General features: G+C 38.2%; 1 protein-coding gene across 1 annotated transcript; it reads right to left on the bottom strand.

The window, feature by feature from the left end:
• Position 1: 1 nt before the first annotated feature.
• apba2a (amyloid beta (A4) precursor protein-binding, family A, member 2a) lies at positions 2-15,005 on the bottom strand. Its single transcript, XM_008412005.3, has 12 exons — positions 14,910-15,005; positions 11,552-12,741; positions 9,863-9,973; positions 8,805-8,835; positions 8,540-8,685; positions 7,090-7,176; positions 6,717-6,902; positions 5,121-5,300; positions 3,925-4,137; positions 3,112-3,231; positions 1,823-1,963; positions 2-705 (listed from the first exon to the last, which is right to left on the bottom strand). The coding sequence occupies exons 2-12, from the start codon at positions 12,707-12,709 to the stop codon at positions 634-636; spliced, it is 2,445 nt and encodes an 814-aa protein (XP_008410227.1). The 5' UTR covers positions 12,710-12,741; positions 14,910-15,005; the 3' UTR covers positions 2-633.
• Positions 15,006-15,383: the final 378 nt, after the last annotated feature.

Here is a 15,383-nt window from a genome sequence, read left to right as displayed (position 1 = left end):
GTTTAGGAGAGAAATTGTATTTTTTTCTTCATTACATTCATCCAGTAATGAGTATATTGATACATTCTTGTACTCTCTGTCACTCAAAGTGTTGTTGAATCTCCTTAAACAAGAGGTGTGTCTTTGGCCTTCAGCATCGCCGTAATGCAGAGTTCGGTGCCTTTGTACATCATATTTTTGTCGACTTTTAATACTTACTGTAATAGATTACGATGTCAGATCGAGACTGAATCCCTGGTCTGTTATTTTTCCACAATCACATGCATACTGTGTTTTTGCAGGAGTAGTTATGGCCTTCCCAACAAAGCCAACCCAAAGTATTTACAGTATAAGTACATTTTTGAACCCCATATGCATTATAAAAATGACTAAATAAAAAATAAATGTGCTAATTTATCTCTTCATAAGAAAATAATCATGACCATAAAGCTACTTTTCTTTGACACCATTACCTCACGTACAGTACTACAGACGGTATTCACATTATAAGGCCATTATGATGACGTAATTCAAGATAAGACCTGGAAACGATGTTCTTTACAGCATTGCAACAAGAAGCAAAAACAATTTAAAATGGTAGAAAAATAAATTCCCTTCGTCCAGAGCTGCAGAGGATCGATCCGTGCAGGATTTCTATATGTAGACCGGCGTCTCTTGACCCGTCAGGAGTCTGAACATCACAGCAGGCATCGTCTTCATGTTGATCTGGAGCAAAGAGAGAAACGATGACGAGGAGCCGTTCTGCAGGTAGTTTAACAAAGCAATTCATGAAGATTTGAACCTCTGGTCCACATGTGTCAAACTCAAGGCCCCAGGGGCCAAACGTGGCCCGCCGTAGCTTTCTATGTGGCCCTCAACGCTCCACTTTACATCAATAAGTTCTCCCAAAGATTGGATGACAAAAGTCTTCATTATATGCAATATCATGCCTTTGTCATTATGTTAGTTGAAAATCAGAAAAATGTCTTGAACGACTGATTTTACAGCATTTTTTTTCTTTGGAAAGGTTTTGCTAGATGTTTGAGAATAATTAATAAAAACCGTCATGAAGGAAAACAGCTGACAGTTGAAAGCAAACATCTCACAGATGATTGTTCAATAACAGAAAAGGAATTCAAGTCCAATTTAAAGTAACCAAAAAACTTAAGAGGTGGTGAAGAAAATATGTGGGGGAAATGTGATTTGGTGTTTGAAAAACAAAAACTGCAAACTCCAGCCACCACTTATGCTGGATTAACGTTGAATAGAAATGCACAAATGTTTTCATTAGTTTACAAGCCTTTGTGTTTATCTGTTACATAAAACCCGAAAGAAATTCAATAACATCTGTGGTTATAAGAAGAAGCTGGAGAGCTACCTGTTCCTAAGCTAGGAATTTAAAGTGTAACAACAACGAGAAAACACTAGAGGGCAGTATTTATCAGACAGAGAAGTTTACATTATGTAAGTTATAGTCCAATCACATGTTTACAGTCATGAAAGTACACTACATTTTTTAAGGTATTGTTAATTGTTACTTACAGTTCAGATAACTAGCATTTGTTTGCACTTTATTTAATCAATTTCTGAATAAAACATTAAACAAAACGTCTTGTACAATATATTCTTTATTAATCAAGTATTTATATATTGAATACCTTTTGTCTAGAAATGCTTCCTTCCTCGTGTCTGCATTTGGGAAATCCCTGACATAGTATCTGCATGTTGCACTTCATGCATTTAAAGCGATCCACGTGTGAGAGGATCTCTGAAATGCGTCATTTCATTTGTACGGCTCAGTAATCATTGAAAATTGCAGCTCTGCAGCCCAACGATGTCTTACCTCACCCACGGAGACAGACAGAGTTTGAACAATCTTCTCGTGCGCCATGGCAACAACACTCTGCCCGTTTATTTCGATGATTCTGTGCCCGACCCGGACGCCGCCTCGCTCGGCAATCCCGCCTCGCATCAGACTGCAGATCTGACCAAAACACACCGAATACGTAGGAGACTCACCCCATTCACACTGCAGACTTAAGAGTCCCAAATCCAATTAATAAGCCTTAATGCGACCGGTATCTGATTTTTTTTCTTGACAGTCTGAACATCACAGATTTTTCGAATGCAACTTAATACTTAATACGATACATATCTGGTCACGTTCTTCCGACGTGAACGTCATTGATGCTCGACAAACGTCCTGCGTTCTGATACGCGCAGAAACAACAACCATAGCAGACTTGTGCTCTTTCTGTACCACTCAGACTGAAGACATGAATCATTTGTTTTGGAGCTGTGACACCAAAAAACTCTGGGACGATATCATGAACCTGATACTCACTATTTTCCCACAAACTCTCAGTTTTGAAACTGTTATTCTTGGCTTTACTGCTTTCGACCAGAAGAACTGCGATTCTTTTTTTGTTATCAACCTCATTAAAACTTCTTGCTAAATTCTTTATACATAAAAGCAAGTTCAGCAAAAACAAACCTTTATTCTCGATCTTTATTAACAAATTGAATATGTCCAATTATCTCACTATGTCTTCTAATAATCCAAAAGCTATGAAAACTGTAAATTTAGTACATAAATTTACTATCTTGTAATTCTCTCCAGATGATTTTCTTGTCACTGTATGTTTAAAATCCCACCTGGTATATTTTATTTTTATATATATTTTTTTATTTTCTTATGTTTGTGTAAAATGTCAATGTTTCAAAGATTGATAAAAAGAAAAAAAAAACGAAAAACAACAACAACCATAGCGGACGATAATGAGGATTAAGTTGTTAATGTGCTGCTCCGGTCGGATAACAACTTTAAAATTACAAGCTCCACTGTTAGCATCTTTGTTTACTTCTTCTTCTACTACTTTTTTTATGGCGGTTGGCAACACGCTCTCTATGTGTGACGTTATTTCGCCCTCTACTGCGCACACGGGACACTTTCAGGTCGTTTGCAGTTCACAAGGGCGATCGCATACAAGTGGGATAAAATTTGGTAATGTGGACGACCACGCCAAAAAACAAAACAAAAAAAATCAAAAACAAATTTGGGTCACTTCAGGCTGCAGTGTGAACGTAGCCTTATTCAGGTTTGGAGAATTTTATTGTTGGGGTTTTACTCACGATGCCGTTCTGAACGCTGAAGCCGAGCTGATACTTGAGGTCCGGTCTCTTTATGAGGACGGTCGTAACAGGAGGGCAGCTTACGATGCTCAGCTTCACTTTCACCTGATTCTTCAAACCCTGGAAGAAGTTTATTGAAACTGTTACAAAGGTAACTAAGATCTGGACTTTGACTAGGCCCTGCAATGTAGATTTCTTAGATGTCAACCAGTCCTTGGTGGTCTACTGTAGGGCTGAAACGATTAATCGAATTAATCGTGATTATTAAAATACTCGTCAACTAATTAGGAATCAATTAATCACAAACTGGAGAATGAAGACTGTAGAAAATCCATTTCCTAAACCCCCCTCCCCCCCAGCATATTAGGAGTTGCAATTAAGCCAAAACTGTTCAAAACATGTGAACAGTTTGTATTTAAAATAAAAACACCCTCGTCTGTAAATATGTTTTAGCCAAAACTCCTCAAGTGTCAGAGTTTTAGCTTCACCTGGTTCAAATTCACTAAAGGAATGCTATGTTGTTGCATTTTAGGCAGTAAAATGTTTATTTTCTTATTTAAAGAAGGAATTAAATTATTTATTTATTTGCATATTTTAACATATGCTTAATATTCCATGAAAAGGCAGTGAAGTTTTTGGAACTGCTCATTTTCCAGACACCAAAAAACAGCTGGGTGATTTCTTTAAGCACTTGGATTGTTCTTAAAAGCAGTTGAGGCCCAAATGGAAGCATAATAACTTGTAAAATGTGAATTTTGCAGTGTAGATTCTACCTTTAAGTCACGGTAAAGTGGCCAGGACTGATTTTCTTACCTTAATGATGCTCTGACAGGTGGCCAGTGGCAGTCCCACCAGACTTGTGTCATTAATGGACATGATCTGGTCTCCCACACTGAGTTTTCCGGACCGCGCTGCGGGGCCGCTGTTCAGCATGCTGGCCAGGATAACGGTGGGCAGAATGGAGCCCCAGCCGGACTCCACTATCACCACGCCGAGGCTCTCGCCTTTCTGCTTCTCCACATGCAGCTGGAGCGCGGATTAAAGAGCAAATATGAAGACCGGAGAGGAGCTGGCCCCTCCACCTTCTTCAAATCTAACAAAATGGTGTCAAACGTTGTTTTGTGCTGCTTCTTCTTTGAAGATATTAAAGAAAGTTAAAAGGTCACCAAACCTCCCCACATGTCAAACAAAATTGGTGTCAATCAACTGTGCATCAAAAATTTGTTTGTGCTGCTTTTTCTTTGCAGATATTAAATTTTAAAGGTAGAAAAAAGACCAGCTAAGATCTCGAACATTTCGGCAATCAAACAAAATTTGTGTCAAATGTTTGTGCAGCATTTTTTTTTTGTTTGTGCAGCAATTTTTTTTGTTTGTGCTGCTTTTTCTTTGAAATATGAATAAAAGTCTATAAAAGATCAAAATGTCAACCAGATCCCCCACAATTACGAAATCAAACAAAAATGATGACAAACATTTGTGCTGCGTTTGTGCAGCAAAAACTTTTGTTTTTGCCACTATCATTTTAAAGAGGCTTCCAGAGGTCATCAGAGGTCAACTCCTCCACCCAACATTCACAAAATCATACAAAATTGGTGTCAATCAACTGTGATACGTTTGTGCAGCAACAATTTTTATTTGTGCTGCTTTTGTTTTGAAGATATTAATGACAGTTTAAAGGTTAAAAGGTGAACCAGACCCCCCATATTTATGAAATCAAACAAAATTGGTATCAAACATTTGTGATACATTTATGCAGAAATATTATTTTGCTTGTTCTGCTCTTGTTTTGAAGATACTATGTTCAAACAACAACCAAAAAAACACACACCAATTTTGTCTGATTTGAAGAAGGTGAATGACCTTTCCTGACCTCTGGGAATATTTATTAATATCTTTAAAATGGTAGCGCCACAAACGAAGATATTTTTTGCTACACAAACGTTTGGCACCAATCTTGTTAGACTTGAAAAGGTGCCTCATTTGTGTTGGGAAACTCAGGAACGCCTCACCTCTTTACGGTTCTCTGAGTTTGAGAAGTGGACCAGGTCGTCATGGTACATTTCCTGGGAGTTGATGATGTCACTGTACTGTTTGTGGCTCAGGTCGGTCGGGTTGATGCCGTTGGCTCGCAGGAATTCCCGGTAGGCCACGCTGAAAGCCTGACCGATGGACTGCGCAATCAGCTGCGCCTGTGGAAAAGGGAGTTATGGGAAAATGAGACCGTAAGAAAATGATCCCGGCTGACAGAAGCAGAGAAAACATGCCATAAATATCTAAAATAAAAGACATGGCCGTTATTCTTTTGTAATGTTCTTGCATTATGTTTAAATCACAAGCTTTGAAGTATTTTAATTTGATTCATAACTGTAAATTGGAAGCACCAGAACTTGTTTCATTCACTTTTCAAGCATTTTCAAGGTACATTTTCAAACCTTACAATACAAATAAAGTAAATTTAAAAAGACAATTTCAATTCACTATTATATTACATCCATTACTCTTTATAACAGGGACAAAGTAAAATAAAATATAATAAAATTTTATGTTTTGAAATATGTCCATACACCTGAATAAAACACTATTTTAACAAAAAAAATCCCCCAATTTCAAAAACATTGTTTAATGTATTTATTTGAATTATACAAATCAATTAGGAATAATAAATATTCATTACATTAAAACAATCCAAACAAATTGTATTAATGTAAATTACCTCCCTGCTGAAATTAGGTGCTGAAATAAAATATACAAAGAAGGTTATTTAAAAATGTTCTAAAAATGTTCTCACTAAGTTTTCTGGCATTTAGCAAATAAAGATAATTTTGGTAATTCTAATTGAACTAAAACAAACAAAACAAAAAGTCTGATTTTATTTCACACAACCAGAAAAAAAAACTATCTTTTTATTAGGTGTAAAAAAATATCTGGTTTCAATTGTAAATAATATTTTCCAAATTTAGGCCTTTAATTAAATGTTAGGTTGAACTTTAGGTTGAGATCACGGGTACAAGCGGCCGAAATGGGTTTCCTCCGCAGGGTGGCTGGGCTCTCCCTTAGAGATAGGGTGAGAAGCTCGGTCATCCGGGAGGGACTCAGAGTAGAGCCGCTGCTCCTCCACGTTGAGAGGAGCCAGTTGAGGTGGCTCGGGCATCTGGTAAGGATGCCTCCTGGACGCCTCCCTGGTGAGGTGTTCCAGGCACGTGCCACCAGGAGGAGGCCTCGGGGAAGACCCAGGACACGCTGGAGGGATTACGTCTCTCGGCTGGCCTGGGAACGCCTTGGGATTCCCCCGGAGGAGCTGGAAGAAGTGGCTGGGGAGAGGGAAGTCTGGGCCTCCCTTCTGAAGCTGCTGCCCCCGCGACCCGACCCCGGATAAGCGGAAGAAAATGGATGGATGGATGGATGGATGGATGGTTGAACTTTATTACAAAACGGTGCAGAGTGAATATGAAGCACTTATAAAGACTTTATACAGGAATCAAGCACTTTTCAACCACTGAAAACATCAGATTCTTGAACCCTGACCTACAAATCCCATTCCTTCACATTTAAGCACAAGTCTGTTGACAAAATCTGAAAACGTTTGAGGTGTAAGCAGTACTTACATCTTCTGACTCGAAGACGTAGCAGATCATTCTGTACTGAGTTTTCCCTTCGCTGGCAGAGTCAGACGATTCAGAGAAATCCTCTGATGAAGCCTGGGACATGCGTCTCCGTGCCATCAGAACCACGATGCTGCCGATGTCGGCGATGTAGGATATGGTCCGCAAGGCACTGTCCATCATCGTCTCCTGGAGGCAGAGGAAATAACCAGGATGTTTAAGGTGACTGACACAGAAATACATCAAATTTCCTGTCAACTTCAGTCAGAGACCTCTTCGGATTGGTTGCAACACTGACTGCTACTGGAGATATGAACCTATCTCCTTAGGCTTTTGAATCAAACTGAGCTGAATCTGCACAAATAGAGTTACTGACCTGTGTGTCAGCATTCAGTACTTTGACGGCCTTAGTGGAGATGAAGAGGTCGACCTCAGTCATCATCTGAGAGTCTTCATCTTGGCTCTGGGAAGCGAAAAGACAGAAACTGACGTTGCAGTTTGAAACCCTTTTATGCTGTAGCTGCAAAAATGTTATCAAAACTCTGATCTGAAGAAGACGGTTAGCAAAACATTGGCAAATCACCAAATGATAAAACTGAATTCACAAAAATGATGTACCCATACATGTTTTTTCAAGGTTAATTCTTGTTCATGTAGCGAAACAAAGAGGTCAGACTAACTATGATGTTTCGGCTTAATACGGCAGAAAATTGGTCCAAATCACAACAACAATGCAGCAGCAAAAATAAGCTCGTCGTCATAACAGATGATTTAAAAAACAGCTGAATTTACAAAACAAGTGATAAAATCTGTGATTATAGCCAGAGATGGTTAAAGAATGCTAGGATTTCTGAATTACTAGTGTGTGGCTCATGGACAAAATACTAATAAACTATTTAAAAAAGGAGTTTCTGAGAAAATAACATGTTATCCCACTAATCACAATGTGACTGGTCATGAGGAACACTTTTATTTTTACTTAAATAAATAAAATTCTTCATTATTCCACTGGATTTCTAATACAGTGTTACAATAAAGTATCTTAAAAATACACAATTTGTTGTCAAAGTTGAGAATTAACTAGCAACATTTAGTCCGTTATATTAACTCTATGGAAAAAAAATACGTTTAGCAGTGTTTTTACTATTTATTTCCACTTGAATAATTTTATTATGAAGTGTTTCTACTCTTATTTCAGTTAAATTTCTGGATTTTCTACCCATTGAATGAAGAACAAACATTTTTCAACCAAAAGTTCATCAGGAACCGACACACACCAGCAGTTTTTATTCAAGTTTCATCAGTTTTATATTGAAAGAAAATGTTTGTTATTTTGTAGTTATGTTATTTATATTAATTATTTTTATTTCTGTCTTTTCTATATCATTTTATAACGTTGTCCCTCTGATTATGTATTTCTTTTAAATATTAAGGGATTGATGTTTTGATCAGTTACTCAGTACCTGAGTAGCATCAAATACTTTTTAAACTAATTTCTTGTACAGCTACTTTTTACTTCTACTAGAGTAAAAATATGTCGAAGTAGTCCTACTGTCACCGGAGTACAATTTTTTTGGGTATCCCACTCACCTCTGTTACTACTTAATTTTTTGAATTTAAAAACACTACTTTCATGTCCTTACTAAAACAAGGGTTTAAAATTTCATACTTAAGCTCTAAAAAACTTTCAATCTGCTCCGTTCCCCTAAATGGAGACTTATTGCCAAAACTGACTCCCTCTTGTTTAAACAAGCTGATGAAAGCAGAGCGTATCGGTTCAGTTAAAACCCCGAATCAATAGACGCTATTGGCTGAATGCTGATTACCTTGATGCGGCTGACGGCTTCATGGGCCTGCGACATTCGCACCGACTTGGACGGATTTTTATCGGACAGCACCTGAGTGCATCCTAGGTAGTTAGCAGCGAAGATGATCCCGTCGATGAGATCCTCCGGCTCGCAGGGACCTGGGACTAAAGGGCACACGCAATTTAAAAAAAAACAAAAAAACGATTTCAACACACTTTCATGTACCGGAGAGATTTAAATGAAATTTTTTTTTAGAAATGTAGAGATAATGTGACGTATTTACCATCCTCAAAACTGGGAAAAGCAGCTCCTTCCTGTGATTTCACCAAAAAAAAGTTAAACATAAGAAAAGTTGACAGATTTTTAAATGAAATAAATCAGAAAAGACAAAACAAAATGTAATATTAACTGTAGTAAAACCAGTGTTCAGAAGTAGGGGTGGGAATTTATTGTGAAAAATTTCTTAAGAACTTTGATTTATTTATTGTTGTTGTTATAAATTTCAGTTATTGAAAAAGAAAAACATCAATAAAAAAAAAAAAAAAAATTATTGTTATTTTTCTCCACTGTTTGCTAGAGGTTGGAGTCCTTGTCAAACGGTGTTTTTGACTAAAGTCCCATATCGGGTTTGAGTCCCAGATAAGGACAGGGTGCGGGTGTCGTCCCCCCGGGTTGAAAAGGGGTTTTAATGTTTTTATATTTTTTTCAAAATCTCTTGCTCTTTCTTACCTTTTATTTACTGTCACATGCTGTTTTCTTTTAATTATGTAAAGCACTTTGAAATTACCTTGCTGCTGAAATGTGCTATACAAATAAAATTTGATTGTTGATTGATTGCTTTTACGGAAGCATCAATAAATATTAGTATATACTAAAAATATTAAATATTTAAAAATATGATTAAATGCACACTGTAAAAATTTTTTTCTAATTGACGGTAAAATACCAGCAGCTGTGGTTGCCAGAATTTTACCGTATTTTTAAGGCAAAATTCTGGCAACCACAGTTGTCAGTATTTTATTGTAAATTAGAGACTTTTTTTTTTACAGTTCAGTTTAGAAATATAAATCACACTTTTTAAAGTCCTGAAAAAGGCTATTTCAAATGGGAATGCTTTTCAACAACAATGTTTGTGTTTGTGGTTCTATGAATGCTTCATAAAGTTACCCAAATAATGAGTAATAAATAGTGTCAGAGCGTAATCCATATTGATACCACAAAATATTGCAATTAAATTCTATTCAAAAGTACTTTTTTTTTTTTTTCTTTTAAATGACAATGACATAAACTTGCAAACATAAAGAATTAAGTCTTTAATTTGTCAATAAAACTCATCTTCACCTTGGGAGAGTTGTCTTCCTCTACAGAGACCGGCTCTGGACATTGAGGCCGCTTCGGCTGCTCTGCCGCCTCCTCAGGCATCATGGCTGTGCTTGGCTTCTCATCCTGATCCTAACGAACACAAACATCAACGTTTCAGAAAAACATTACTGTAACTGATTACTGAAGAAAACTGCAGCATGGTGAGAAGGTGACAAGGACAACATACAGAGAATTCCTATCCTGCATCGATACTTTATAAAATAAAGAAATAAAAAGCACCTTGGAGTTACAGGTGCGAGACGTCTGCAGAGTTTTACCAGCTATTTCCTGTCAACATCAATTTTATTTTTTCCCCCCACAGATTCTCAGTTAATGTCATTATTAAGACATTAATATGCTTTAAACAAGGAGTGACAAGCTCAATTTTATGATTATGAATGTACTCAAAGGGTCGGTTATAACAAAAAGTAGATTACAATGTTTTTAAAAAATGAATAGATTAATGTCTCTGCATTAAATGAGAACTGAAATATTTTCCCAATAATACAAATAAAATATGCTTTGTATATTTAGGCACATAACTGTCTCTTTAGAGGCCGCTTGAAAAGTTATGGCGGGCCGGATTTGGCCCCTGTACCTTGAGTTTGACACGTGTGCTTTAACCTAAGCTGTACTACTGAAGTGTTGATTATATGTTTGATTTTGAAGATAAAACCTCTACCCAGTATCCGAACCCTCGGCTACTGAGAAACGATCGCTTCTGCAGGCGTTGACTCTGTTGAGGTTTTTAACGGATTCACAGCAGGTTATGCTAGCTGCTAGCATAGCAGCCATCGCTAAGGTTGGAGAAGGAGTTAGCAGCGGTGTTTAGACACTCTAATCAGCAGAGCGTACTGTTTAAGTATTCTACACTTTCACTTTATTTCACTTTGTCCATGTAAAGCCAGATCTCCACGGCACTGAACTTACATTATTTTCTCATACATGAGAAAAGTAAAAGTTTGCACCACTCTCCACCTCAGCATCACCAATATTTCTCCTCTCTAAAACAACATGGAAGCGAGTTCTTCTTACTCAGTACAGGATTACTACAAAAGAAAAGGGAATAGGCGCCCCCTTGTGGTGATAACTGCTCAACTCTAGGAACCAAACAGTAAAATGACTGTGACAGAGGTTTGATTGACAGACCGGCCCACCAGGTCATGTCTGCACATTTGCAATAGTCACCCCACTCTTACCAATTCAACGAGTTTCTTGCTATATTTAGAGAAAATTCAGACACAATAACTGGTATCAGACATAATCAGAATCAGCAGGTCAGACCTTTTAAAGATTGGTAATCAGTACTCGGACAGAAAACTGCAATCGCTTGCTTGTTTTACCTTACACTGTAAAAAAAAAACCTGTCTCTAATTTACGGTAAAATACCGGCAGCTGTGGTTGCCAGAATTTCCCTGTATAAATATGGATTTTGCCATACTTATATGGTAAAATTCTGGCAACCACAATTGATTTTAATGGTGCTATTTTATCAAATGTAATGTCTGTTATTGGTTATTGGATGTTTTATTTATGTTTTTATGGTGTGCTATCTGAAATGAGAAACTTGATTGATTGATTATGTTTTCTTTACAGAGAAGTAGTTGCTGATTGGAGGAAAACATTGAGGTGAGAACTAGTGAGATGGGAAATGTGTGGCTTCCTGACCTGTTCGGGTTTCTCAGAACTCGTCGGTTTCTCCTCTGCGGACTCTCTCTGCTGTTCTGCTGGGTGCTGCGGACCTGGAGAGGCTTTGATCAGCCTGGACTCGTTCTCCGGGTTGTCAGCAGACGGTCCAGAAGCGGGGGGACTCTCTCTGTGAGGCAGGGCCCTCTGGGGGTCGGAGGGCGACTGAGCGTGACGCGTTGGAGGAGGAGGATGATGGTGTTTGCTGGAACTGGGTCGATCCTTGGACCTCACTGCAGACTTTTTGGATGAAGTCTTTGGATTCTGCTCGGTGCTGCTGTTCGCCACTGCTTTGATCCCAGAAACAACATGCTGCGTTTCGCCTCCCACTCCTCCTCTTCCTCGACCTTTAACCTGTCGCTCTTTCCCCTTCTGGGACGGCTCAGACTTCTTACCGACTCCTGATACGTTATGATTTCTCTGGATGCGAGTTTCATCTTCTCTATTCCTTTCCTTTTTAATCCTTTCACTCTCATTGCCCTGATAGAAGCTGGCGGGCCTTTCAGCGTTTACCTCCGCCTCTTCTAAATCCTCTATGAATCTGGCTCCATCCAACACCTCTTCAAAATCATCGACGTCGTTAAAAAAGAATCTGTCTCCTTCAGTTATTTTCATCCCCCCCTCTGCTTCATCTCCAGCAATGGGGGCACAATGCGACTTAAAGCGGTGACCCATTCGGTACGGTTTTCTGTCGGAGTGAGGCCGTTCGCATCTCTTGGTGCTGTGATGAGGTTTCTGGGTGATCTGGTCAGCGGTGGGAGCCTCACTGCCCTCCTCGGCTTGCTGCGCACCCTCAGGTCCGTGCTGGTTGTAGCATCTGACGCTGATGGCTCCCTGTCTGTTCAAATGCAGAACCTCGTCGTAGTCTTGCTCGACGTCCGAGCCCACGTTGTCGTACTCGGAGCAGGCGTCGTCCAGGTCCTCCGGACTCGGGTCGCAGCTCATGTAGAAGTGCTTTGAAGGAGCGGCAGGAGTCAGCTGGTTATTGTTGTCGTTCCTAGAAGAACGGGGAGGTCGCTGAGTCTCCTCAGTCACAGACTGGTCCTCCTTACTGGGTTTTGGAGGTCCGGCACTGGGGCATGACGGAGGACCAGGGGCCAAGACTTTGGACATGTTTCCCGGCTTTTTCCCATGAGCCATAACCGGCCCCTTTGACTTTACTACCCTAAACCCTGCAGACAGTGAAAAGACATGGATGCATTTCCATTACAAGATGGATTAATTTATGGCTGAAACGATTAATCAGATTAATCGTGATTATGTAAATAATCATCAATAATCATCAACTAATTTAATAACTAATTTATTAATCATAAATGGTGTATACAGACTCTAAAAAAGACAATTTGTTACAGGAACACAGTCAGAGCAGTACTTATGCGAAAATTGTTAAAATATATACATTCATTTTACATTTAAGATGAAAAAAACAAAACATTTGTCTGTAAATATGTTCTACCAAAAACTCAAGTGGCTATTTTAGCATCACCTGATTCAAATTCTATAAAAAATTAGCAACTTTTGCTATCCAATCATTTAATCGGTTTATCTAAAATTAATTAACAGGTTAACCCTAAACTGTATTGATGGTAAGTCAAGCAGAAATTTTCACATATAGATGTTAGAAGTATTTTTAATTTGGATGCAGATGCATCCTTTGCTTCAAATGATCAAACATTCATTTAAAAAAAAAAGTTATTACATTTTAGGTAGTAAAATATTTACTTTCTCATGTTGAAAAGGAACTACATAACTTTTTATTTGTCTCTTTTAAAAGTGTATATAAAAATGTTAGTAACTGAATAAAAAATATGCAGAATATGCCATTTATTTATCCGATTAATTGATTGATTGCCATTAAATTGATTAAAATAATAGTTAGTTACAGTCCTATCACTCTTTATGCTATAAATCTGTAATAAATGTGTGAGTTCAGTTTAATACTCCTTCATAAATAAAATAAACATTTATCCATTAAAATTTTGCTTTAGGTTTATAAAAAACCGCAGAACAACCTTCTCTCTTGCTCACTTTTTCAAGTGCATTTTAACATAATTAAAAGATATGATTTAAATATAAAATAATGAGAAATTTCTTAGTCTACACTTTATTAACTTCATTTGAGTAGGAAATTACTTATGGTAGCAAACGTTTCATGAATAAACAAAATGGTTTTTATGTTGTAATAACATCACCTTAACACACTATCTAACCCCAAATCCTTTTAGTTTTTTTTGTTTGGCCTAAAAGTTATTTTACCCCAAAAAACTCCTACTTAGAAAAATTCCCTACATTATAAAACTGTTGAAGTCTCATACTGTTTATATGCCAATATTACAGTTAACGATTAATCGACTACTAAGTTAGTGAACGATTATGTCAATAACAGATTCGTCACGAATAATGGTTTAAAAACACCACATGTAGTTATATTATCACAGATTTTAGACGTGTTGACATTTCCTAAAGCATGGAGTCCATCAATTTGGGGGAATTTGACTTTAACTGTAAAGAAAAAACGAATCGTATTTGCTATAATGGTTCTGGCCCCTATTATCATTTATTCAGCACTCAGGACTTTGCCTGTATTGATGCCAGGATAAACAAGTCACACCCTCATCTGAACCTCAATCCTCCCTGAATCAGACTCCAAACCTGCGCAGCTTGAACTGAGGCTTTTGTCGCATGCTTGATTCTAATCCACACATTGAAATTAGCCAAAGTGGCGTTGATCAGATTTTATTACAACTGGGATCACGGCATCAAACGCATGAACACCTCCCCTTAATCACTGCGCACACACCTAATCCTGACCTCTCCGTGGTGCTGAACTACCAATTAAAACAATGAGGCTCATTACTGATCAGAAATGAAACTATGTGATGGGGGTCCCTGTAACTGCAATGCCCTTGACGTTATTGTTTTTTTTGTGTGGTATTTTTGTAAAGCCACGTCTTCCACTGGTACCGCAGCCTGCAGGGGTGGTTGTTGTTGTGGCTCCCCCCTCCAGTGCACGCCGCGTTTTCTCCCTTTTACATGTTGATAAAACAGCCTGATATAGATTTTCCTTCACATAAAGGAGACCCAGAAAGGACACAGACGCCCTATATCCTTATTCCAATGGTTTAACCATCTGAAAGCATCCCATTATCCTGCTGCTGCGCTTCACATCGACCTTGATTATGAAGCATCGAGACTGCACCATGCTGGCATCCTCCTGTTACTAATGTGGACCTGATTCACCACAAGAGCCCGAGCATCGTTTTTAGCATTACTGCCCAACATGCATCCATATTCTCTTTTTCGTCTCGGTGCATAGAAAGGTACGTGTGCCACTTACCGACATCAGGGTTGTGGGCGGCCCTCTTTGTACAAACGCTCGTGTGTTGATCAGATCAGATTGCTCTCCAGAATAGGGGGTGGGGTAAAAGACCGGGGTACAGGAATAAAGGACGCACAGCAGCTTAGAAACATGTGGTAAAAATGGTCAAATGTTCGCTCACCACTCCAAATGGTCTAATTTAAATGTAAAAACAAAGTGAGTGCAAAAATAACTAATAAATAAACAACTAATTATTTTAGATTCTTGATATATAGCTACTTTGTTTTGGACATAAACGGCTTTCCAGTTTGTTGTTTTGGTGTGCCGTTCTGAACATTAAATTTAATGGCATAAAACCAACAATTTTTGTGTAACTAACGATTTTCTTGGTTCAAAATAAATATGAAAAAATATCGATGTGACTGGGATCGATTTTAACAACTGAAAACACTCGTCGCTCGGCTGGTTAAGCCTGAGAAGCGGGATTTGTTT

The sequence above is a fragment of the Poecilia reticulata genome, chromosome 6, assembly GCF_904066995.2.
Source record: "Poecilia reticulata chromosome 6, P_reticulata-male-v2, whole genome shotgun sequence".
NCBI classification, from domain to species: domain Eukaryota; kingdom Metazoa; phylum Chordata; class Actinopteri; order Cyprinodontiformes; family Poeciliidae; genus Poecilia; species Poecilia reticulata.
The sequence above is the reverse complement of the archived record's forward strand: the minus strand, read 5'-3'. Positions and strand labels throughout refer to the sequence as shown.

Coding starts and splice junctions, on each gene's coding strand:
- apba2a (XM_008412005.3), bottom strand. CDS start 12,709: ATGGCTCATGGGAAAAAGCCGGGAAACATGTCCAAAGTCTTGGCCCCT. Junction 9,974..11,551: donor GTTCTGAGAAACCCGAACAG/GTCAGGAAGCCA, acceptor TGTGTTCGTTAG/GATCAGGATGAGAAGCCAAG. Junction 4,138..5,120: donor ACTCAGAGAACCGTAAAGAG/GTGAGGCGTTCC, acceptor TCCGCGCTCCAG/CTGCATGTGGAGAAGCAGAA.